This window comes from Heloderma suspectum, chromosome 2 (assembly GCF_057233095.1).
Source record: "Heloderma suspectum isolate Gila_16-S chromosome 2, 16-S_ref, whole genome shotgun sequence".
NCBI lineage: Eukaryota > Metazoa > Chordata > Lepidosauria > Squamata > Helodermatidae > Heloderma > Heloderma suspectum.
The window spans coordinates 156,968,865-156,993,084 of record NC_139459.1 but is presented as its reverse complement, the minus strand read 5'-3'; the positions used below and the strand labels follow the sequence as shown (position 1 = coordinate 156,993,084).

Below are 24,220 nucleotides of genomic sequence, written 5' to 3'. Positions count from 1 at the left end.
TGGCTACAGTCACCGTCTGTGGTGATCTTGGAGCCCAAGAAAATAAAATCTGTCACTGCTTCCATTTCTTCCCCTTCTATATGCCAGGAAGTGATGGGGCCAGATGCCGTGATCTTCGTTTTTGTAATGTTGAGTTTCAAACCAGCTTTTGCACTCTCCTCTTTCACCCTCAACATGAGGCTCTTGAGATCCTCTTCGCTTTCTGCCATTAGGGTGGTATCGTCTGCATATCTGAGGTTGTTGATAATTCTCCCGGCAATCTTAATTCCAACCTCTGATTCATCCAACCCGGCGTTTCTCATGATGTACTCAGCATATAAATTAAATAAGCAGGGCGACAATATGCAGCCTTGTCGTATTCCTTTCCCAATTTGGAACCAATCGGTTGTTCCATGTCTGGTTCTTGCTGTTGCTTCTTGACCATCATACGGGTTTCTCAGGAGACAGGTAAGGTGGTCTGGTACTCCCATCTCTTTCAGAATTTGCCACAGTTTGTTGTGATCCACACAATCAAAGGCTTTAGCGTAATCAATGAAGCAGAAATAGACGTTTTTCTGGAATTCTCTTGCTTTCTCCATGATCCAGCAAATGTTGGCGATTTGATCTCTAGTTCCTCTGCCTCTTCGAAACCGCGCTTGTACTTCCGGTAGTTCTCGGTTCACATACTGCTGAAGCCTAGCTTGTAGGATTTTGAGCATCACCTTGCTGGCATGTGAAATGAGCGCAATTGTACGGTAGTTCAAACACTCTTTGGCATTGCCCTTCTTTGGAACTGAAATGTAAACTGACCTTTTCCAGTCTTGTGGCCACTGTTGAGTGTTCCAAATTTGTTGGCATATTGAGTGCAGCACTTGAACAGCATCATCTTTTAGGATTTCAAATAGCTCAGCTGGAATACTGTCATCTCCGCTAGCTTTGTTGTTAGTAATGCTTCCTAAGGCCCACTTGACTTCACTCTCTAGGATGTCTGGCTCAAGTTCAGTGACCGCACTATCATGGCTATCAGGGACATTAAGATCTTTCCTGTATAGTTCTTCTGTGTATTCTTGCCACCTCTTCTTAATCTCATCTGCTTCTGTTAGATCCCTGCCTTCTTTGTCCTTTATCATGCCCGTCTTTGCACAAAACGTTCCCTTGATATTTCCGATTTTCTTGAAGAGATCTCTAGTCTTCCCATTCTGTTGTTTTCCTCGATTTCTTTGCATTGTTCATTTAAGAAGGCCTTCTTGTCTCTCCTTGCTATTCTCTGGAACTCTGCATTCAGTTGGAGATATCTTCCCCTTTCTCCCTTGCTTTTTGCTTCCCTTCTTTCCTCAGCTACTTGTAAAGCTTCATCAGACAGCTACTTTGCTTTCTTGCATGTCTTTTTCTTTGGGATGGATAGTCCATAGTTCCTCAGGCACACTGTCTATCAGGTCTAATCCCTGAAATCTATTCCTCACCTCCACTGTATATTCATAAGGGATATGATTTAGGTCATACCTGAATGGTTTAGTGGTTTTCCCTACGTTCTTCAATTTAAGCTGAAATTTTGCAAGAAGCAGCTCATAATCTGAGCCACAGTCAGCTCCAGGTCTTGTTTTTGCTGACTGTATGGAGCTTCTCCATCTTTGGCTGCAAAGGACATAATCAATCTGATTTCGATATTGACCATCTGGTGATGTCCATGTGTAAAGTCGCCTCTTGTGCTGTTGGAAAAGAGTGTTTGCTATGATCAGAGTGTTCTCTTGGCAAAACTCTATTAGCCTTTGTCCTGCTTCATTTTGTACACCAAGGCCATGCTTGCCTGTTATCCCGGTGATTTCTTGACTTCCTACTTTAGCATTCTAATCCCCTATGATGAAGAGAACATCTTTTTTTGGTGTTAGTTCTAGAAGGTGTTGTAGGTCTTCATAGAACTGATCAACCTCAGCTTCTTCGGCCTCAGTGGTTGGGGCATAGACTTGAATTACTGTGTATGCCTAGACTGAAACGTTGTCATCTCAAGTCCAGCAGAAAAGGGTGTGTTACACACTATTGTAATCATGAAAAGCAGCATTCAGTTCTGTTCAGTATCTATCTCTGAACTGTAAAATTTTTGTTTGGGGGAAGGAGAGTTAAAATTAGAGTTGTTTTCCTGAAGCTTCTCAGTTTAGGTCTTGTATTTAAAATGTTTGTTGAAAACTATAAATGGTACACACAAGAATGGGCAAGTTCTTCTGTCAAAACCTCATGCACAGCTACAGGCCTAGGATCTGATTTTATACTGGCAAACAAATCTTTGAACCAATTGCAGCTTGGTTACCTGAATCTGGGCTCTGTTTCCAGCTGTGATATTTGATATTGTCCAGCATGCTTCCTTTTTAATTGATTCTTTAGGACTACTTAGCAAGTGTAATAAACTCTGCAGGGCTGAACAATTCAGTATAACCTGAGAGAAAGAGACAGAGATTTTAGCCTGCATGCAGAAGTTAGATCTCAAATTTCCTGTACACTTACCTCAGAAAGACAAAAATAAGACCATCACCAACAGAAACACAAAGGCAAGGCGCATCAAAAGATACAATTGAAATACTTTTGCTGATCTAAAATCAAGAAAGGACATTAAAGAAAAAGGCAAAAGCTTGAAGAACTAAAGGGGAACAAAATGTAGCAGCTTGTCTACCCAGAGAGAAAGTTTGAAGGGCAGGGAGGAAGGAACATCATGACCAATGACTGCAAGAGGCAGAAAAGGAGGCATAAAAGCCTTTTAAATGGACGTTAGGAACAAGACAGTGTAGCCAAAGACAGGGGTACATACTGAGTGGGATGTGGGACCTTGCAACACATGATGGAGAAGAAAGGTACACCACACTTTTCATCTCAGAATTTGAGAAAAGTGAACTTTGCCACTTGGCAGAAAGGATGAGAAAGACATTCCAGATAAAATAAGAGTGAATCATATTAAGGACTGCTTAGATAAGTCAAACATTTTCAGATCAATCCACCTAGACATCCCACATTCTAACAATGCAAGAATAAGGTGCTTGAGTAAATGTACACATTTCAGCCTGGTTGGCTCTCTGAAGAGCTGCGCCAGTTGCTTCCTCTGCGGTGGCGGGAAGCGGGGATGCAACACAGGAAGGGGTGCAGTGTGGTAAAGGAGGAGGGGGCATAAAGTGGGGATATGCAGTGCAGCAAAGGGAAGGAAGTGGGGCGTGACGCGGGAAGGGGGTAGGGGGGATAATGCAGCAGTAGATGTGCTCTCTCACTTCAGGCTGCGGGAGAGCTTGCATCGTGGCTGACAAATGCATCCTAAACTGTGCAGATAAACTGGGAGGGATTCTGGACACTTTGAGGACAAGACAGCTCAGAACTTGATTTGAAAACTCCCAAACATTCTCATTTAAAAGAAGAAACCTGAGTAACAAATTACTCAATATGGACTGGCTGCTACAAATATACACAGACTGAACAACGAATAGGTAACGATACCAAATACATGAGCTACTTTTCAAACATACTAGAGCAGTGCTTCTGAAATTGTGTATCCCACTGTGTTTTTGGGTGGGTCATACTCTGAGGGGCTTCCCCCCTCTCTTTTCTTTCACCAGGCTGACATCACTGTTGTGCAGCTCCTTCGTGAAGACAGGCTCTCCCTCCATGTCATGCTTAATTCCTATTCAAGTACATATGCGCTAGCCAGTATCTGTAGGAGAAGCCACTGCCCAGGGAAGAGGGAGTGCCTGCTGCTGCTGCCACCACCACCACCACCACCACCACCACCGCTGCTCTCCCTGTGGACTTCTGCCTGGCAGTATTTGTGAGGGGGATGTATTTTTTGTTGATTTTTGTTTAACTGTTGGTGGGGGTGGGTTTTGGGAGGATTCTGTTGTGTTTTCAGGGGTGGACAACCTGCCTGATAGGCGGGAGCGAGGGGCCTGTGTCCACCTGATGGAGGCGGCGGGGGGAGCGTTGGGGGCCAGAACACACAGCGGCTGGGTGGCAGGCGCTGGCGGAGCGCTAGGGGCAGCCATGCCAGGTACAGGGAACAAGGGAGAGATGTATAATATCAGTCCCCCATTCCGGGCCTGTCTAGAGGCAAAGGATGGCTGGGGAGGTGCGACTCCACCTTCCAGCCTTCGTCTGCTGCTCTGCAATGCCAGGTCTGTTACCCAGAAAACATCCCTCGTCCATGACATGATCCTGGAGGGGGGTGCGGACCTGGCATGTATTACGGAGACCTGGCTGGCTGAGGCCGCTGCTCCAACTCCTGCGGCCATGTGCCCAGCTGGATTTTCGCATGCACAGCAGCTGAGGGCTGGGGATCGGGGAGGGGGAGTGGCTGTTATCTACCTTGGTCTTCACCAGACCCCCTCTCCAGGAGACCAAGGTTGCTGAGTACATGTACTGGAGGTTGGGCGAAGGGCAGGCTGGGGATTCTGCTCGTGTACCGCCCACCCCGCTGCACAACTGACTCCCTGGCCGAGGTGCTTGAGGTGGTCTCTGATGTGCGTGTGCAGTCCCCTAACTTATTGGTGTTGGGGGACTTCAATGTAGAGTCAAAGGCCGTCCTCACGGGGGCACCTCAGGACTTCATGGAGACCATGGCTTCCTGGGAGCTGCACCCTATTCCAACTGGGCCCACCCATGTAGCCAGTCACGTGCTAGACCTTGTGTTTGTTTCTGGAGAAGCAGGGAGTGATCTGGAAGGGTATATTCGAGGGTACACCCACCCCCACCCACCCCTGTCATGTTCAGATCACTATCTGGTGGCGTTGGACTTCTCGGTTCCACAACCCCTCCGCAGGGGTGGAGGACCCATTAAAATGGTCCGCCCCAGGCGTCTTATGGATCCGAAAGGATTCCTGAACACGCTTGGGGATTCTCTGGAGCACGCAAATGGCCACTCGGTCAAGACCCTGGTGGGTGGGTGGAATGCTGCAATCACTGGGGCATTAGATCGGGTGGCTCTGAAATGCCCTCTCCCTGTGAACAGGGTTCGAACTGCACCATGGTTCAATCCACGATTACGAGCTCTGAAACCGGAGGCGAGACGGCTAAAGCCCTGGTGGTATAAATGCTCTGAAGATGATCAGACACGGGCTAGAGCTGTATCTTCAGCCTATCATGTGGCGAGGAAGGCAGCAGAAAAGGACTATTATGCTGCCTCTATTGCATCCGCAGAGTGCTGTCCCAGGAGGATGTTCCAAGTGGTCTGGAGCCTGGTTGGTCCAGTTGCTCCGGAACCACTGCAGCATTCTAAGGCCTCCCGTGAGGCCTTGTCCAGGCACTTTGCGGAGAAAATTGATCGGATCAGGAGTGTTATTCCATGCGCCGTGGATACAGTTAGTGAGCGAGAGGTGGCCTGTGGCAAGCCAGTTTTGTGGGATCGGTTCCAGCTTCTTCCTTCTGATGAAGTGGACAAGGTGCTTTCATCTGTACAGCCAGCCACCTGCTTACTTGATCCTTGCCCATCTTGGCTCATTATGAGCTGCAGAGAGAGGCTGGGTGAAGGGATCAGGGTGGTGGTGAACGCCTCCCTTGAAGAGGGAGTGATGCCATCAGCTCTCAAGGAGGCAGTGATAAGACCACTCTTAAAGAAGCCCTCCTTGGATCCTCAAGTCTTGAACAACTTTCGCCCAGTGTTGAATCTGCCATTTTGGGGCAAGGTGATTGAGCAGGTGGTGGCGATGCAGTTGAAGGCACACTTGGAAGAAGCCGATTATCTAGATCCATCTCAATCGGGCTTCAGGCCTGGGCATGGGGCAGAAACAGCCTTGGTCACCTTGGTGGAAGATATGAGGAAGGCTCTGGATAGGGGTGGATGCTCCTTCCTTGTTCTCCTCAACCTCTCAGCGGCTTTTGATACCGTTGACCACGGTATCCTCCTGGACCGCCTGGAGGGGTTGGGCATTGGAGACACTGTATTATGGTGATTCCGGTCCTTCCTCTCTGGCAGGTACTGGAGGGCAGAATCTTAGAATATTAGGGTTGGAAGGGGCCTACAAGGCCATCGAGTCCAACCCCCTGCTCAGTGCAGGAATCCAAGTCAGAGCATCCCTGACTGTCCAGCTTCCCTGGCTGTCCAGCTTCATATTGAATGCCTCCAGTGTGGGAGAGCCCACTACCTCCCTACACATCATTGGTTCCACTGTTCTATTGCTCTAACATTCAAGAGGTTTTTCCTGATGTTCAGCCGGAATCTAGCTTCCTGTACCTTGAGCCCATTATTCCATGTCCTGCACTCTGGGATGATCGAGAAGAGATCCTGGCCTTCCTCTCTGGGACAACCTTTCAAGTACTTGAACAGCACTATCCCATTTCCCCTCAATCCTCTCAAGGCTAAACATGCCCAGTTCTTTCAGTCTCTCTTCATAGGGCTTTGTTTCCAGTCCCCTGATCATCTTTGTTGCCTTCCTCTGAACCCTCTCCAGCTTGTCTGCATCCTTCTTTAAGTATGGTACCCAGAACTGGACACAGTACTTCAGATGAGGCCTAACTAGTGCTGAGTAGAGGGGAACTAGTACTTCTTGGGATTTGGAAGCTATGCTTCTATTAATGCAGCCCAAAACAGCATTGGCCTTTTTTGCAGCCACATCACATTGTTGGCTCATATTCAGCTTGTGATCGACAACAATTCCAAGATCCTTCTTCCTTGTAGTGTTGTTGAGCCACGTATCCCCCATCTTGTAACTGTGCATTTGGCTTCTTTTTCCTAGGTGCAGAACTTGGCATTTATCCTTATTAAATGTCATTCTGTTATTTTCTGCCCAGCGCTACAGTCTATCAAGATCAGTTTGAATTTTGTTTCTGTCTTCCAAAGTATTAGCTATCCCACCCAATTTTGTGTCATCTGAAAATGTGATCTGCGTTCCCTGCACCTCCTCCTCCAAGTCATTAATAAAAATGTTGAAGAGCACTTGGCCCAGGACTGAGCCCTGTGATACCCCTCTCGTTACCTCTCCCCAGTTTGAGAAGATCCCATTGATAAGCACTGTTCGAGTCCGATTCTGTAGCCAACTGTGGATCCACCGGATCGTTGTTTCATCTAGCCCACTTTGAACTAGTTTGCTCATCAGGATATCATGGGGCACTTTGTCGAACGCTTTGCTGACGTCAAGGTATATTATGTCTGCAGCATTCCCACAGTCTACAAGGGAATTTTGTTGTTGTTCAGTCGTTCAGTCGTGTCCGACTCTTCGTGACCCCATGGACCATAGCACGCCAGGCCTTCCTGTCCTGCGCTCTCTCCCGGAGTGTGCTCAAGTTCATATTCATTGCATCGGTGATGCTATCTAGCCATCTCATCCTCTGCCATCCCCTTCTCCTTTTGCTTTCAGTCTTTCCCAGCATCAGGGTCTTCTCCAGAGAGTTTTCTCTTCGCATTAGGTGGCCAAAATATTTGAGCTTCAGCTTCAGTATCTGTCCTTCCAATGAGCACTCAGGGTTGATTACCTGATCAAAAAATGAGATCCGATTCGTCTGGCAGGATTTGTTCTTGACAAATCCATGTTGGCTTCATGTAATCACTGCATTGTTTTCAAGGCGCTTACAGATGGATTGCTTTATAATCTGCTCCAGGATTTTCCCAGGGATTGATGTCAGACTGACTGGCCTGTAGTTCCCAGGTTCCTCCTTTTTGCTCTTTTTGAAGATAGGGACAACATTAGCCCTTCTCCGGTCCTCTGGCACTTCACCTGTTCTCCATGATTTCTCAAAGAGAATAGACAGTGGTTCTGAGAGTTCTTCTGCTAGTTCCTTCATTACTCTAGGGTGCAGTTCATCCGGCCCTGGAGATTTGAACTCATTCAAAGTAATGAGGTGTTCCTTGACCATATGCCTATCGATCTCAAGCTGCAATCCTGCCCCTTCAGCCTGTACTTCGCCTTTGCCAGGGGGGTCATAGACCCTCTTTTGGGAGAAGACTGAGCCAAAGTAGGAATTGAGCACTTCTGCCTTTTCTCTGTCATCTGTGATCATTTTGCCATCCTTATTTAATACCTGAACCACCATTTCTTTCCTCTGCCTTTTACTATGCACGTAGCTGAAGAAAGCCTTTTTGTTGTTTTTAGCATCCCTCGCTAACCTCAGCTCGTTCTCAGCTTTAGCCTTCCTGATGCCATCCCTGCAATTCTGTGCTACCTGCCTGTACTTTTCCTTTGTTGCTTGGCCTTCTTTCCATTTCCTATATGTGTCCTTTTTTGTTTTCAGGTCATCTCTCAGCTTTTTGTGAAGCCACATTGGCTTCTTCTGTTGTCCTCCACCTTTTCTTCTTGTTGGAATTGTTTGTAATGGTGCCTTGAGAATTTCCTTTTTTAAAAGCTCCCACCCATCTCGGAGTCCTTTTCTCGTAAGACTGGCTTGCAATGGCACCTTACTGATCATTGTTCTGAGTTTATTAAAATCAGCTTTCCTAAAATCCAGAGTACGCACTTAACAACACTCGGCTTTTGCTTCCCTTAGAACCAAGAACTCAATTATAACATGGTCGCTTTCCCCCAGAGTTCCTGTAACTGCTACTTTATCCACTAAGTCATCTCTGTTGGTTAGGATCAAGTCAAGGATAGCCAATCCTCTAGTTCCTTCCTCTACTTTCTGTAGGAGGAAGTTATCCGCCACACAAGTCAGGAATTTCCTGGAGGGGCCATGTTTGGCAGAATTTGTCTCCCAACAAATATCGGGGAAATTGAAGTCCCCCATTACTACTATGTCATGCGTCCTTGAAACACTAGCAATTTGCTTTTCAAAAGTTTCATCCTCGTCTTCTCCTTGATTGGGTGGCCAGTAGTAGACTCCGACCACCAGGTTCTTTTTATTTTTGCTCCATATGCTCTCGATGGGGCTACCAAGCTCATCCTCCTGTATTTCTGTGCAGAGATATGTATTTTTCACATATAGTGCAACTCCACCTCCCATTCTGTTCCTCCTGTTCTTTTTGAACAAGTTGTATCCTTCAATTGCTGTATTCCAGTCATGAGTCATCCGACCAAGTCTCAGTTACACCTATTAAGTCATCACTTCCCTCTTGTATTAAGAGTTCAAGTTTGTTCTGTTTGTTTCCCATTCTCTGGGCATTAATATATAGACATCGAAGACCATGTGCATCATAGTCTGGCTTTCTTCCTGCATGTTTCTGAAGTCTATTATCGGGCGCTATTAGAGCTGTTCTCTCTGTTGCAGTGCATGAGCCTTCGTCCATTGTTACCCCCAACTTCACGTTTCCCTTCCCCGTAGGATTCAGTTTAAAGCCCTCCTGATGAAGTTCTTCATGCTGTGGCCAAACACATTCTTTCCAGCCTTTGTGAGGTGCAACCCATCCCTTGCCAACAGCCCATCTTCCAGGAAGTATACCTCGTGGTCCCAGAATCCAAATCTCTCTCGTCGGCACCACCCTCGTAGCCAGTCATTCACCCGGAGTATTTTTCTTTCCCTTTTTATCCCTCTTCTAACTACTGGAAGGGTGGATGAGAAAATTATCTGGGCCCCAAATTCTTGAGTTTCCTTCCCAAAGCTTCAAAGTCTGATGTGATTTCTTCGTAGCTCCGCTTGGCGGTCTCATTTGTTCCCACATGGATGAGAAGAAAGGGATACCTGTCAGTGGGCTTTATGAGTGCAGGTAACCCTTCAGTCACCTCTCTAATCCGTCCTCCCGGGAGACAACATACCTGGCAAGTCCACAGGTCTTCGCGACATAATTGGGTTTTGATCCCACGCAGCAAGGAGTCTCCCACTCCTCCTCCTCTTCTCTTCTTGTTGTTGTAGGCCTGGGTTTCATAGCCTCTGCTTGACTGACCTTCAGCCTCTTGCTCACTCTCATGCAGGTTCCCCTGTGATTCTTCCTCTGCAGGCTGTCCTCCAGTCTCATCCGCAAGTACCTGGAATCGGTTCCATAGCTCCACTGCTTCCACTGGTGCAGAGTGGCATCTAGTTCTTCTTCTCCTAACTGTCACCCTTTTCCAAGGAGTATCCTCTACTCCATTTTTCTTCACCTCAACGTTTCCCACTGCCTCATCTTGCTGTTGCTCTTCAAGCTTCTGGTCTTCACTTTGCTTCTGCAGTTCCACCATTCTGTCCAAGAACTCTTCGTGTTCTCTTATTCCCCAGAGGGTCGACAGTCGCCGCTCCAGTCCTCTTACTTTTTCTTCCAGCAGCGTGATCAACCTGCACTTGTTGCAGGTGTAGGCCATGTTGTTCTCAGGCAAGAAAACAAACACTGCACACACCTTGCAGGTCACCACCACTGGAGAGTCTTGTCCTTCCATAGCCTCTTTTCCCTTTTTGTGTCTAGCTTTCTGATTGTTCCAGACTAGCCCATGCCTGGTCCTCTACTCACTAGAGGTTAAAAGCAGAGTCCCACTGGTGTGGAAGAGTGTGTTACAAGAAAAATAATAAAAAAACTGTTAGGGGCCTCCCCCTTGACCTCCCCTGGCCAACTCCTGTTTGCTCCCCCTGTTCACTTGCTCTGACCGCTCGCTCTCCGGGAGCTTGCTTGCTTCTGTAGTCCCTAGCCTACAGCACTAGGAGAGGAGGTTTCGGACCCATGGCTACTCATTTGTGGGGTGCCACAGGGTTCCATCCTCTCCCTGATGCTATTTAACATCTATGTGAAGCCGCTGGGAGCTATCATCAGGAGGTTTGGGGTGCTGTGTCATCAATATGGGGATGACACACAGCTCTACCTCTCGTTCAAATCTTCACCAAGGTTGGCTGTAGAATCTCTGTCCAAATGTCTGGAGACGATGAGTGGCTGGATGGGGAGGAATAAGCTGAAGCTGATCCCTGACAAGATCAAGGTACTTTTGGTGGGAGACAAGAGGAGGCTGGGCAATGTTGACCTGGTGTTGAATGGGGTACGGTTACCCTTGAAAGACCAGGTCCGCAGCCTGGGGGTCATCTTAGACTCCCAGCTGTCCATGGAGGCTCACGTGTCAGCTGTGAGCTGGACAGCGCTGTACCAACTCCATCTGATATAGTGGCTGCTCCCCTACCTTTCCAACCATCTGCTGTCATCGGTAGTACATGCCTTGGTCTCCTCTCGTCTAGACGAATGTAATGCGCTCTACGTGGGGTTACCCTTGAAGACGCTTCGGAAGCTGCAGCTGGTACAGAACATGGCGGCTCGCCTGATTAAAGGCAGCGGCCGGCGTGATCACATCACTCCAGCGCTGAAGGAGTTGCACTGGCTACCAGTTGTTTTCCGGGCCAAATTCAAGGTGTTGGTTTTGACCTTTAAAACCCTATATGGTTCCAGCCCAGCCTATCTCAAGGAGTGCCTCCAGCAACACCAGACAGGCTGCTCAACAAGATCAGCCTCGGATGACCTTCTCTCTGTCCCATCAGCCAGGACAGCTAGGCTGATGAGGACGAGGGAGAGGGCCTTCTCTGTGGTGGCCCCTACTCTGTGGAACTCCCTCCCTAGGGAACACCGCCATGCCCCCTCTTTAATGAGCTTCCGCCACGCATTAAAAACGTGGTTGTTCAGGCAGTCATTTGGGGTGAGTTAAGGTATTTTTAGAAATACGATGTTTTAATGTGGAATTTTATTGTTTTAAACTATTGTATTATTGTACATCGCCTAGAGTGGCCAGGTGACCGGCCAGATGGGCGATTAAGAAATTTAATAAAAATAAGTATCCCATATTCACATTAAAAATGAAAAATGAAAAATGAAAAATAAAATAAAATAAAAACTTGTTCAGTATTACTACTGGTGTGATATCCTTGCATTTTCTACTGTGAAGGGGGAAAGTAGGGCTCAAAAGGGTACGTTTACAGGTGGATCCCACTTCAAAATGTCTGAGAAGCATTGTATTAGAGCATTCCAAGAGTAATTATATAGCTCCCAAAGAACTACCTGTATCACAGAGAGCTAGAACAAGTAGCATGCACAGGTGTGAGGGCTTTTAAAAGACAGCAGGCCAGGAATACCAGCAATTAGGCTGATGCGTCTTCCTGAACGCAGGGTTCCAAGGCAACGAAGGGAGTAAAGCGAACTGCCTCGCCTTGGGGGGCTAGAGGGAGCACATGTTCAGGTCTGTCAAGTAGGGGATCGAAAGTTTTGCTTCTATCCAATCACTTGTGAGCAGAATTAATACCTGGGTCTGAATATCATCCCCTGTAACAATGTTCCCAACTGCTCGCAAGGCAGGTGAAACCACTTTGTAGTCATTGTGCCTAAAAAGAAAAGAAGGCTTCAGTTTAATATGTTCACATACTGTTTAAAAGTCAGTCTTCTGATCTGGAGGAGCAGGCTCCTCAGGGTCCAAACAGGACCAAGAAACACTACTCAGGAAGCATTAACAGGTTGTTAATGGAAAAATAAAGAAAAATGTTCTTTATCCAGATGTAGCTGGACTTTTTCTATACAGTACAATGCAAGTTTGTCCACACTTGATTAGCACCAGATCCCAGGACCACTGTACCATGGGATATTCCCATCACACATTTAAAATGTGCCATATTATATTCCAAAATGCTGGAAACACTGTTTATTAATACTGTGCAGCTTGACTGGTGTTCTCTGCCATCTGTATATAAGTTATACTGTGTTTCCTGCATGTTGGCACAAATTGCCATTATGAACAGGTACACAACTGAACCGATGACGCTGGATCTACCTTTTCCCTAAATCTATCTCCCATGCTTATACTGAGGGCAAAGCAGTATAAATCTGTCAGAAAAGACATTTACATTGTAAGTTTAAAATTAAAGATTGGGGGAGGGGGAGAACCATCCACTCAACCCTAAGCCCTAGGAGGAGGGGCAAAATAAAAATGTCATAGATTAGTTTTTCCATTAGGGTCAAATCACTCATAACTTGCTTTTCAATATGGTTTTGCAATAAAAATGTTGGAATGGGAGATGCTGACACAAGAAAATATCTCATACGCATCTCCTCTCTGCTGAAGAATGGGGAAAGGATGATTGCTTTTCAGTGAATTGACACAGCAACATTATTCAGCACGGCTGCTCTCCAGTTTTGAAAAGTCTGAGGGTGGTGATGAATCTTTAATTCTACACTTTCAGAGCTAGTGGTGAATTAATAAGTATAGACCCATTAAACCTGATGCTGGCCACAAGAAGCTACTTGCTACAAAGCCACAGGTTTATGGCAGCAATACAAATGGCTATCATGGCATCCAAACAAGATCTTCATTTGAAATATACTTTTAAGGCACTGACAGGCAACCTGGTGCCCTCCAGATGTTTTGGATTACAACTGCCATCAGCCCCAGCTGGCATGATCAATAGTTGGGGATTATGGGAGCTGTATTCCAAAACATTTGGATGTCACCAGGTTGCCTACTGTTGTCTTAAGGATAGTCTTGACGAAGGATACTCTTCATCAAGGTCACTCACTTAGCTCTTCTGTAGCTGCCCAAGAGAACAGCAGACACTGTAAAGCAGAGGTGGGCAACTTTTGGCCTTCCAAATATTTTGGCCTACAACTCCCATCATCCCTCACCATTACTTATGCTGATAGGAGTTATAGGCCAAAAGATCTGGAGGGCCACAAGTTGCACACCCCTGCTATAAAGAGATGCTCTAAAGCCAAGTACACTCCTTGCCTAGTGCTATTCAAAAACTGAGGCGTTGATCTAAAGTCCTTACATTAGCAGCTCCACAAGCCTCCTACATACTCCTGCATCAATCACAGCCTGTATTTTATCATTGGGTCCATCAGACAAGTATGAGAGCGCCCAACATGCATCTGCTAAAACGTCCGTGTCATTGACAAATAGCAGCCATGAGAGCACACTCAGACAGGGCGATACCTGCAAAGAAATGAGAGAAGTAAAGAATTAATGGAATCCACAGAACATGCCTTTAATTCAAATGACTCAGGAGCAGATTTCTCATTGTGAAGGACTCATTGTGAAGGATCCAAATATTTACGTAGTACTTGATTCCAAGTTGCCTTGAAATCAGCAGGCTGCAAAGTTCAAATCCACAAAGTGAAGTCCACAATATCTCAGTGTACACAAATGTAATCAACTGATCACCAAAGGACAGTATCCAATGCTGCCTGTCCACCAGCAGGACCCACTGCTGGCACAACAGGAAGCTAGTACTTCCTAAAGCAACTGGAAACAAGCTGAAACACTTATTTCTGGAATGGAATATGTCAGTGGAACTCACAGAAGGGTTGCTTTAGGGAGCACTAGCTGCTTGTTGCACCAGCAGCGGGCCCTGGTAGCGCAACACAATCAGTGGAGGTACAGGGGCAGTGTTGGACGCTGTGTCCCGGATTTTTAGGAAACAGCTGACTTTGCTTTACTGGACTTGCTGGGAAGGCTACTGAGAAAGCTAACCCACCTCTCATAATATGATATATCTTATTATGAGATGCAAATGCTAAATGTTAAATAATAATTAAGATTTAAAAAATCTAAATAAAAAGTACTAATTGTATGCACACAAAGACCTGAGCAGGTTCATAATGAATTCTGTGTAACTGACATAAAAAATAATTGTCAAGATGAACTGGATGGTATCTAAAGGGAAAATGCTGAGTTAAAGGCCTAGTACTTTGACTACAGGGCTATCTGAGTAACGCACAAGTGTGTGACTGCATTATTCCAGGTCAAAAGTGTACTTAAAGTTTTTGCGTATCAATTAATGAGCAAAAAATATTGTGTAAGTTATACATGTCAAGAAGCTTGATATACAGATGTCTAGAAAAAATTATAGACTTAGGCTTAATTGGCAAATTTCAAGTAAGGAGTTATCCTCTCAAATGTATGATTCAAAACTGATCATAACTAGCCTAAAAGGTGTACATGTAAGCCTTTTTTGTATGTTCTAGTTTTTTATGAGACAGTAGATAATATTAACTATGAGATAATTTCTACAGAAAAAAGTATAAATATGTGCTGATTTTAGCATGCAGGAGCTTATTAGCTCAGCGGGCAAGTGTACCTGTGAACTGAATAACCTATTCAGTATTGAATGGGGAACACAGTACTTAAGATCTCTCCTTTTTAAGCTATAAGGAATAGAAGTCTAAGAACAAGAAATGTTTAGGAAATTCTATTTCCTGTTAAGCTGTTAAAATCTTTAGCAATGCTCTGTTTAACAACACCAGTCCCACAACTGCAGGGTGAGAGCTAGTAAGGTCCTCGACCTCCTACCACTTTGTTGCTACAAAAGATAGTGGCTATATTGTCTGTGGTTATGTGAACAACCCAGCCTCCAAGTGAGAGGCCTGAAGGCCTTAATCACAGTGAGAAGTTCAAATGTGTTGATGTAGCTTCCAGTGGAATTTCAGCTGTACAAAGGCATTGATCTTGAGCATCTTGAGCTGCAGTGCATTCCCATCCTATCTGACACACACATTATTGGTGGTAATAGTTATTTATTTAATTTATACCATGGCTTTCTACCAGGAAAAGGCCATTGCTGTTGCAAGTGAAGGTGAGAATGCCATGCCTCATAGCAGGTTGGTTGGTCATGTCTACCAGTGATGCAAACACCAAAGCATATCTGGGTGGAGTGAAATGCATGTCCTGGGGATCTGCTGCTGGCCAAAAGACCTCAAGGAACCAGTGCTGGAAGGGCATATCCTGAGCCGTGCAGAGGGGTACTTGCTGTAATTGCCACCATCAGTCTTAAAAATGTCTGGATTTGAGACACAGGACAGTCAGGACAGCAGAATCAATGGCCAAAGCAGCCAGAATTTGCACCCTGTCAGCTGGCAGATAAGAATGCTTGTCTATAAAACCAAGGAGTGTGCTAGTCTGTAAATCAGTACCATATACGACTTTTCTACATTCACCAATAAGGTCCCAAGGCAAAGCATGAAGGTGATGTGTTCCATCAGGTTGGGGTAGGAAGCGGTGACTGGCCGCTGCCACTGCCATTACTGCCGCCGCCGCCCCAAATGGCCACCACCTGAAGTGGCCTTGTGGCAGAATTCCCAGTGATTCTGCTGGGAAACAAGGCATGCACGGAGCACACATGTTGTTTCCCAACAGAATGCACTGCCCCCAGCCCAGCAAAGAGCTGTATGGCAGACTGGGGGAATGGAATTCTGCAGAGAAACAGGGTGTGCAAGCTGTGTGACTTGCCATGGGGAGCATGATTTTGTAGGGAAAAAGGCATATGTGCCTTATTTCCCCACAGAATCGCTGGGAATCCAGTGGCGCAGCTGCAATGGGGGACCACGCCATGGAGGTAGGGGACCTGTTGGGGGCTGCAAAACACCCGGGGGGGGACAGCATGTAGTCTACAGGCCACATATTCGCCACTCCTGACCTACATGTGAACGATGATAAACACCCAGTGATTGGTAGCGGTGGCATGCCATGTGCCTCAAAAGTCCTGGAGCTTGGTCCCAAATGCACATTTCCCAAGTGCTGATGAGAGTCAGAGGTGACATTTGTGAGCCTCAGTTGCCTTATATTGGTTAAAGACATCATGGCCAAAATGGGGACACCTCTAGTATCTGAGCTTTGAGCCTTGTGATTTTGCACAGAGTTCTCATCAGAAGAGGGAATGGTGGGAAGGCATACAGTAGTGCCCAGGGCCACTGGGTTAACAGTACATGGATTCCAGTCCTGGAATCTCAGGAATTTATTGGAACCTAACAACTGTTTTACTGGTTTACTAGAAAACTCATGAGCACTGCATTCTATGGTCACCTGGATACTCCAGAGTCCCTGTTGAAATTAAAACCAGATGAAATGGTTAGGTAAGTAAAGTTTAATGTGAATCCCCTGTACATGCAGATGAGTCACTAGAGAGACTATCAGCTTTGGAAAACAAAAACAAAACACTATCAAAGAAATACATATTGAGAATGGGAAAGTCTTGAATTAATATTCCATGAGCATATCTGCGATATTGGTGGAGCTTCTGGAGAAGGAGAGCATGGCTATATGGTTCCATGAGAACTACAGAAGCTAGAGAGTTCCCCTGCTGGGGAGCCCCCAATACTGTCTTGAGAATTTTCATTAGTTTTAAAATGAAGAAAATTGAGTAAATACCCAACAATTCTTCCTGGAGAAGTATCTTATCAATAACCTGTTGGAAGAGATACCTGTTTAGTATCTTGAGATCCAAGGAGATACTTCTGGTCAGCAAACCACTCAAGTGTTTTGCTCTGAACCTACACTGTAGTGGAAGAAAATAGATATGAAACACCGTATGTTGTGCGCTGCGAATATTCTGCTGTTTTTGACTTAGAAAAGGTTTCATTCTGGCTTGGGAAAGCGTAGGAGAAGTCTGCCACTCTAAAAGCCAGGCATGACACTCAAAACAGAATGGTGTACGTGATACAAAGCCATCACTCCCCCGTGGCATGACCATGAATTTTCAGACTTGATCCCTTGACCTCTTACACTTCTTTGATCCTATTTTTGATTTACCTTAAGGCTCCAAAATGTCAGCCCTCACTTTGATTCTCAGCTAGCACACATTTTAGTTTCAGTGAGTCAGCGGAGACAAGATTCTGGCCATTGTTTGAGTTTTAATTATTAAACTCAAATTTTAGGGCCTATAACCAGTTCCTGGACAGCCCAATAGTTAGGTCTCCTTGACCCAAAAGAAGTCTCTCTCTCTCTCTCTCTCACACACACACACACACACACACACACACGAGGAATCTTGTGAAACTCCCCCTTCTTCCTCCCTCTGCCCCCTTTTCTTTCTTCATTGCTGTAGGAGCACCCCACTGCCTCTAACTTCATTGCACCCCAGACCGCGCAGATACGAAGAAGCAACTTACTTCTTCCCAACAAGTCTACTAGTCTACTAGCTTGCCAGATCAATCTCCCTTCTCTTCTGTCATTATCCCACTTTGCTGGAGAGCCCAGTCAGCTTCCCCTGCTTGTTCTCTTGTCCCCTGGCTTCTGTGTTTTCAGAGATAGGCCACTTGCCAGCTGCCTCTCTTTGCTAACAAGCTCTGCTACCAGCCTCTATTTCCTTCACCTGCCAGTCCCCACATCCATCTCCCCACTCCCTCTGCTAGTCACTTACACCAAACCACTTCTTTCAATGTGTCTGCCTTAATAATTAGAACTGGTATTCTGTACAAATGAAGAGTAATCCTACAAAATGCCTATTGACATGATCTGTTCTCTTGAAGGTATGTTTAATTCTTTTTAATAAATTACTCCTAGGTTAAGCAACTGCGCTTCAATCTCTAAATCCCCTGAACCCCTTAAGGTGCTAAGCTTTGAGGTGCTCAGTGTTAAAGTTCCATATCTGAAAGTGAACTTAAGCATAAGCGCAATAGGTGCTTTAGACAATAACCTTCTTGAATATGTCTAAATCACTCAACTGTCTGCAGAAGAAGCTTCTCCACTAGGTGAAAACTCTAAACTCCTCATCCATATTGGCAGGCTATTGCATCCTACGAAGTCCCTATAATCTTTGTGCTTAAACTACTGTTTAAAGGGACATAGGGTTTGGTGGGATTCTTCTCCTCTTATTCTACATCAGAGGGCGAGATCCAGGACCCATCTCCAAGAGAACTGATCCCTCCACTGCTTCGTCATTACTGGCTGGAAAGCCATGGTAGAGCCCTGAATTGCCGCCCATGTTCACTAGAGTCGGTGTGGTCATGTGCCTCCACTACAAGAGGCCACGCCCTAGTTTTACGAGTGAAGCCAATATTGGGAACTGTCTCGATCACCACTCTTGGAGTGGGACAGCCGTTAAGCAAGGGGTGTGCAGGAGACCCGATGGCAGGACTTGATGGTCTTATAGGCCCCTTCCAACCCTACTATTCTATGATTCTATGATTTAGGGAACAGAAGAAGAAGCTTCTGCTTGTCATTTGAGTCTAAGAATGCGAAAGGAAAGAGTAAAAGCAAGATTAACCTTAGATTTAAAATATATACATTTAGTCTGGTAACAGGTGCCACTAAGGTGCAGGCAAAAAAAATACGTAGTGTCTAAGCTGTAAGCCTATATCTATCAGCAAGGGCAGAAGCCTTAGGTAACTTCCATAAACCTTACAAAGAAGAACTAAGTTCTGCTGAGGTGCACATTTCAAGGAGTTCCTTGTGCCAAAGGCTTGAAATCTCTGTTAAAAAGAGAGAGGCGACCAATGTCATCTTAATGACCAAGAGCAGTGATGTGGGTTTTCCAGAAAATTTTGCACTGGAAAATGTTCTGGAAAATTTTCCTATGCAAATTAGGCTAATTCGCATAGGAAAATTTTCCAGAACATTTTCCAATGCAAAATTTTCTGGAAAACCCACATCACTGCTCTAGGCTAATTTGCATAGGGTCATTTGCATTGGAAAATCACTACGGAGTGATTTAATTTAGCATGTTTTCTAAATACAAGTAAAATAAACAACAAAGCGAAAAAGTACCCCATGTTAATTTTTTGTCCCAATACACCACAAGTATTTGATCTGAAATATTTGAGGAAGAAATTAAAGCACACTTAATGTGATTTAAATGTTGTGTTATGTAGATATTTTTACTAGAATACTTGTAAAAATGTGAATAACAGCATTATATAAATGTAAGAAAGAAACAAAAGTAAGAAACTACTGACACACTAATTCAGCCTTCCTCAATCTAGTGCCCTCCAGATATGTTGGACTACAACTCCCAGTACCCTTCAGTCAGCATGGCTGGCTGGGGATGCTGGGAATTGTAGTCCAACACATCTGGAGAACATTGGGGAAGGCTGCACTAATTAATTTTAGCAACCCAAAGACTTGTGTGTGATATGATATTGCCGACAACCACACATCTATTTCAGTAGAGTCCAACTTTCTTCTACTGCAGTTGCCGAGTTGCTGGATGTGCCTGAACTCGTCTGATCTCGGAAGCTCAGCAGGGTCAGCCCTGGTTAGTACTTGGAGGGGGCACCGCCTGGGAATCGGGCTTCCTGCACTGAGCAGGGGGCTGGACTCGATGGCCTTGTAGGCCCCTTCCAACCCTACGATTCTATGATACCTTCAGTCACTACTTGGATGTCTCAGTGTGAAATGAGTATGTATTTGTATTATGTATTTCAAAAACATATGTTTATTTTCTCACATATTTGCTACAGATAATCACCTGAAAAACCTTAATTACAACTCTGAAACTGTCAAGCTTGCCTAATACCGTATTTGCAATTGGCATCCATTCATTGTTACTAATGAACTTATTAAATGGACAAGTAAAGCACTGGAAAAATTTCCAAAAAATGTTCCGTGCCAGGTCACTTGTTAAGACTGAGGCCTCATGAGACTTGCATAGGATCAGCTCATTTCTGTTGTTTTCCCCACAATTTTGAAACTAGTGTAGTTACAAGGGCAATCCGCTAAGGGAACCTTCAAACTCATCATGGACTTGTGTGAGGTATTTATTTTTAAGCTGTAACCATATACAAGAGCTAACAGCTGTTTTTCTGTTATGCTAGGAAATGCTTTCTTGGCACTCAGGGCTTAGGAGAGGGAAGCAGCTCCCTGAACAGAAATAATCTGCTCCTCTCATTCAAGCAACTTCAGAGAAAAAAGACAGGAACTTCCTCAGCTAAACCACCTCTTCTGTTTCTGAGGGGAAAGAGGTCTCCTACACTCCACAGAAGAGACATTCTGGAACTCTTGGTTCCCTGACCACCACCTCTTCCATGTCTGAGGAAGGAAGGGGTCTGACATAGTTACCTCTTTTAATGTAGTAAGGTACAGCTGCTTCAGGCTGCTCCAACCCAGGATGTCTTGGGCTCTGTTTACAAGTTTGGGATACACAGTGATAGGATGTGGCCTGTTAATCCCTTTGCTGGGTGCTTTGACTGCTGGAAATGAGAATTGGTATTTGGTGTGCTCTGAGCTCTCTTTCCTGGGCTGCTGGCTGAAGTGGATGTTGGGAGAAGCGCCGGGAAGCTAGTGTTGGGGGGGGGGGAGGTAAGGAACAGCTGGCTGAAAACAAAGAACCTATTTCTCATCCTTTTCCTTTTGTGTAAATGAGAGTGCCTCTTTGCAAAAAGGGCCATTGCTGCTTTTGGCCACCAGGCTGTTGGCCCAGGCTTAGGATGGAGGGATTCCTCATCATTACCAAGGAGGAGAGGTGAGAGCTTACCTGGATGGTCCACACAACACCTCACTGTGGGCTCATGCAGAAACAGTCCCTCCTGCTGGTTAGCCATGAGGGGTGAGGTTCCTCCAATGGAGGTTATAGCAGCATCGGGTAGAGCTGCTGGCACTTGCACACACAGGCTCTTCATGTTCCCTTAGGTGAGGGACATTATTGTAGAATATGGCCTGCTAGTCCCTTTGCTGGCCAGAATGCTGGGCTGCCTGGAACAAGAGACAGTGTCCATGGCAAGCTGAACTCCCTTTTCCCAGGCCATTGGCCGAGGTGATTGCAGGTAGACCTGTAAGGGGATGCAGAAGTGGGCTCTACTTTTCTGAAGCACACTTCTTTCTCCAATGGCCAATCACTGAATGAGGAAGTGCAATGCTGCACATGAGAGGCGTAGAAATATCTCATTGCCTAGGTGGCTGAGGGAGCGGAGCACTGCATGCAGGAAGTTCAGTCAGTTCCCCATGCTACTCCGGGTGATTGAGGAAGTGTGCACCACATGCGGAGGGCTCAGAAAGGTCTCCTCCAGGGAGTCAATTGTTTTTGCACTAAACAGGCCCTCGCCTTCGAAAGGAAGGTCCTTAATCTGCATTCAGGGTTCCTCACCGAGTCCAGCAGAATGAAACCAGACATGCCTTCAGAAGGCTATCACACTGGCTAAAACCTCTGACCTGCAATCAGCCATATGATGGAACAGGTGAATTTGTTTGGTGAGATAATAGGCCTCTTGCTGAATAACCCTCACCAGTTCTCACTGGAAGGAACCTTCTCCCAGTAGAAGCGTTGGTATCTGGACATCCAGGCTTGATAATTGGCAACATACAGTGAAAGGCAGCTATAGTGTAAAACATTCACCCATGGACATCCAACTTGCTTCCTTCCCAATCAACTGGAAAAGAATGAACCTTTTACTGTGATTTACCATGTGCTGCTTCTATGATTAGAGAAATTAGGGACTGGGTATCCTAATGTGAGAAAGTCAGAGCTGTCTTCTTGGACCCAGTAAAAGTGCTTCAGTATCTTTGATGGAGGATGCTTGAAGGCTTAATTCAAGATTTCTTAAGCCATCTAGAGTAGGACAGGTAGCATAGGAATTGCCATCAGTGTATTGGTATCTGCATGAACCAGCATAAACAGGATCCTTAACTGGGTTTGATTTCTAAATCCAAGACCCTGGCCATCCTGACTAACTACTCCACATAAGCCCTCATCACCTCAGTAGGTGAAAGCGGGGTCTGATCCCACACTGATGTCCAGAGAGGCAGTAAAAGCCACCAAGAAGAGAGTGATTCAGAATTTGAGAGGCATCCAATGAGGGCATAAAACAGACTTCTACTGTTTTCCTAAGGCCTGACCACAGACGTATCTGACTGGCCTTGATACCATTGTTGAGATCAGATCCAAAATCAGTACCAAAGCAGGCAGAGGTAGCATGGCTGAGATGTTATCAATGGGACCAATAAGGTGATTGGTCCGGAGCTGCTGTCAAGGCGGCTACACCTGTGCTTGTGAACCATCCACAGTGAGAGGTGAGCTCTTGCCTGAGGCAGAGAAACCATGGCCATTGTTTTGGCAATATGTCCAGCAGTACTAGCCAATGGCACCTTTGGAGGTCTGGAAGCTGTTGCTGTGCCAGGGTATCTATGACATGTTCCCAGTAACATGGTGAAGGGCAGCTGCTGTGGTACACATAATGTGGTGTGAACAGCCCTAAGTATACAGCCAGGGATCATCCCTTGGGATATACGCAGGTGATCTTTGATTCCAGAGGCAAAGAGATAGTGTTGATATCAAGAGGGGTGCCTGTGAACCGAATCCCAACTATTATTGTGGTCATAATGATACTAATTTCTAGAACAGCTTCCCCAATCTGGTGTTTTGGACTTCACCAACCCTAGCCAGCATAGCCAGTAGTCCGGAATCCTGGGAACTGTAGTCCAAAACATCTGGAGGGCACCAGGTTGAAGAGGGCCGTTCTAGAAGACCAAGAACCAGATCTCCTGGATCCACACTTATCCTGAGAGTAAGCTCCATAGGACTGCACTGTTAGTTCAGAATTGCAAAACCTCATTCACACTCTTAAAAGGAGAAACTACATGACATTAGCTGCCCTCTGTTTTGCCCCTGGTTCTTCTGTCTTTTCTCAGACTGCAGAAAATCCAACCTTTCTGAAAAGAGCAGAAGAGCAGAACAATCTCTGCAGGTACCCTTAGTGCTACTTTTCTGTCTTCAACAGTCATTGTTTTATGTGTGCAGTGATGTATAGGGGAAATGAATAGATTACCACTTCACAGACTTTCGCTATTACCATTCCAATGGATGCCATTTTATCACCATGGATTTAACCAATCTTTCAATGGCTACTCAAGTGAATTTTACCTTTACCTTTACCACCCATCCAGCTATATCATGCCTGCAAGCATGAGCAGAACACAGGGGGATCTATATGAAGGGAAAGTGTAATACAGGATGCAATCCACAACCAGGGTGGAAACTCAATTCCAATTCTGCTTGTAGCTTACAGCAGAAGAGCAACATTTGGCTAAGAACCACCCATCTGAAAGCACCCTTAGAAAAAGTACACTGCAGACAACTGTGCTGTATCTTTTCTGCAGATGAGAACTTGGTCTTCTCACTCTCGGAAGCCTCCAGATATTCAAGCAACCTGCTTACTAAAGGAGTGTTATGAACTCCTTTTTCTTACTCACAGGAAACAACATTTTTCTCAACTCCTTTCAGGCTTTATTTCCTACCTTAACAAAATCTGGAGGAGGATTCTTCCCTCTGCAAAGATTAGAGAGTGCCCACACAGCATTTCGTGTCATGGTAAGACGATTCTGTTTGGAAAGCAATCTGAAAATGCAAGAAAAACTTTTGCAACATCTTTAATGTGAAATCATGCTTGCAAGAAACATTTAAACCCCTAATTTATTTTAATGATTACCAACAGGTTCCTCAGCAAATCCTATGCTTTCATAGAATGACATGAGGAGAGCAAAAACTGGTGATGGGAAAATATGGGGTCAGTAAAGGAGGAGATTGAAGTTCAGTGATACTCCCTATCTGCACAATTAAGGTTACCTATTGTTAATGAGGTGTGGCAAATGTTGAAATACTTTCCCCTCTATACATTCTTCTCAAAGACAGGCATTACAGCAATGAACATCAACTAAAGGCCAGTGAGTTAGAGCCAGACAATGACACGTGTCTCTATTAGTTTGCAAATTCT

At 45.4% G+C, this 24,220-nt stretch overlaps 1 protein-coding gene across 3 annotated transcripts in view; it reads right to left on the bottom strand.

Moving 5' to 3' along the window:
- Nucleotides 1-24,220, bottom strand: part of KPNA1 (karyopherin subunit alpha 1) — an 85,701-nt gene that overhangs the window by 6,882 nt on the left and 54,599 nt on the right. For 2 of the 3 annotated variants that reach the window (XM_084835298.1, XM_084835296.1), the window contains 4 exons: nucleotides 23,745-23,844; nucleotides 13,573-13,736; nucleotides 12,057-12,135; nucleotides 2,285-2,410 (listed from right to left, as the gene is read on the bottom strand). In XM_084835298.1, coding sequence (XP_084691424.1) covers nucleotides 2,285-2,410; nucleotides 12,057-12,135; nucleotides 13,573-13,736; nucleotides 23,745-23,844 — 469 coding nt within the window. Of the gene's footprint in view, nucleotides 1-1,238; nucleotides 1,689-2,284; nucleotides 2,411-12,056; nucleotides 12,136-13,572; nucleotides 13,737-23,744; nucleotides 23,845-24,220 lie in introns of those variants that run through there. The other variant, XM_084835297.1, reaches the window with a different exon arrangement.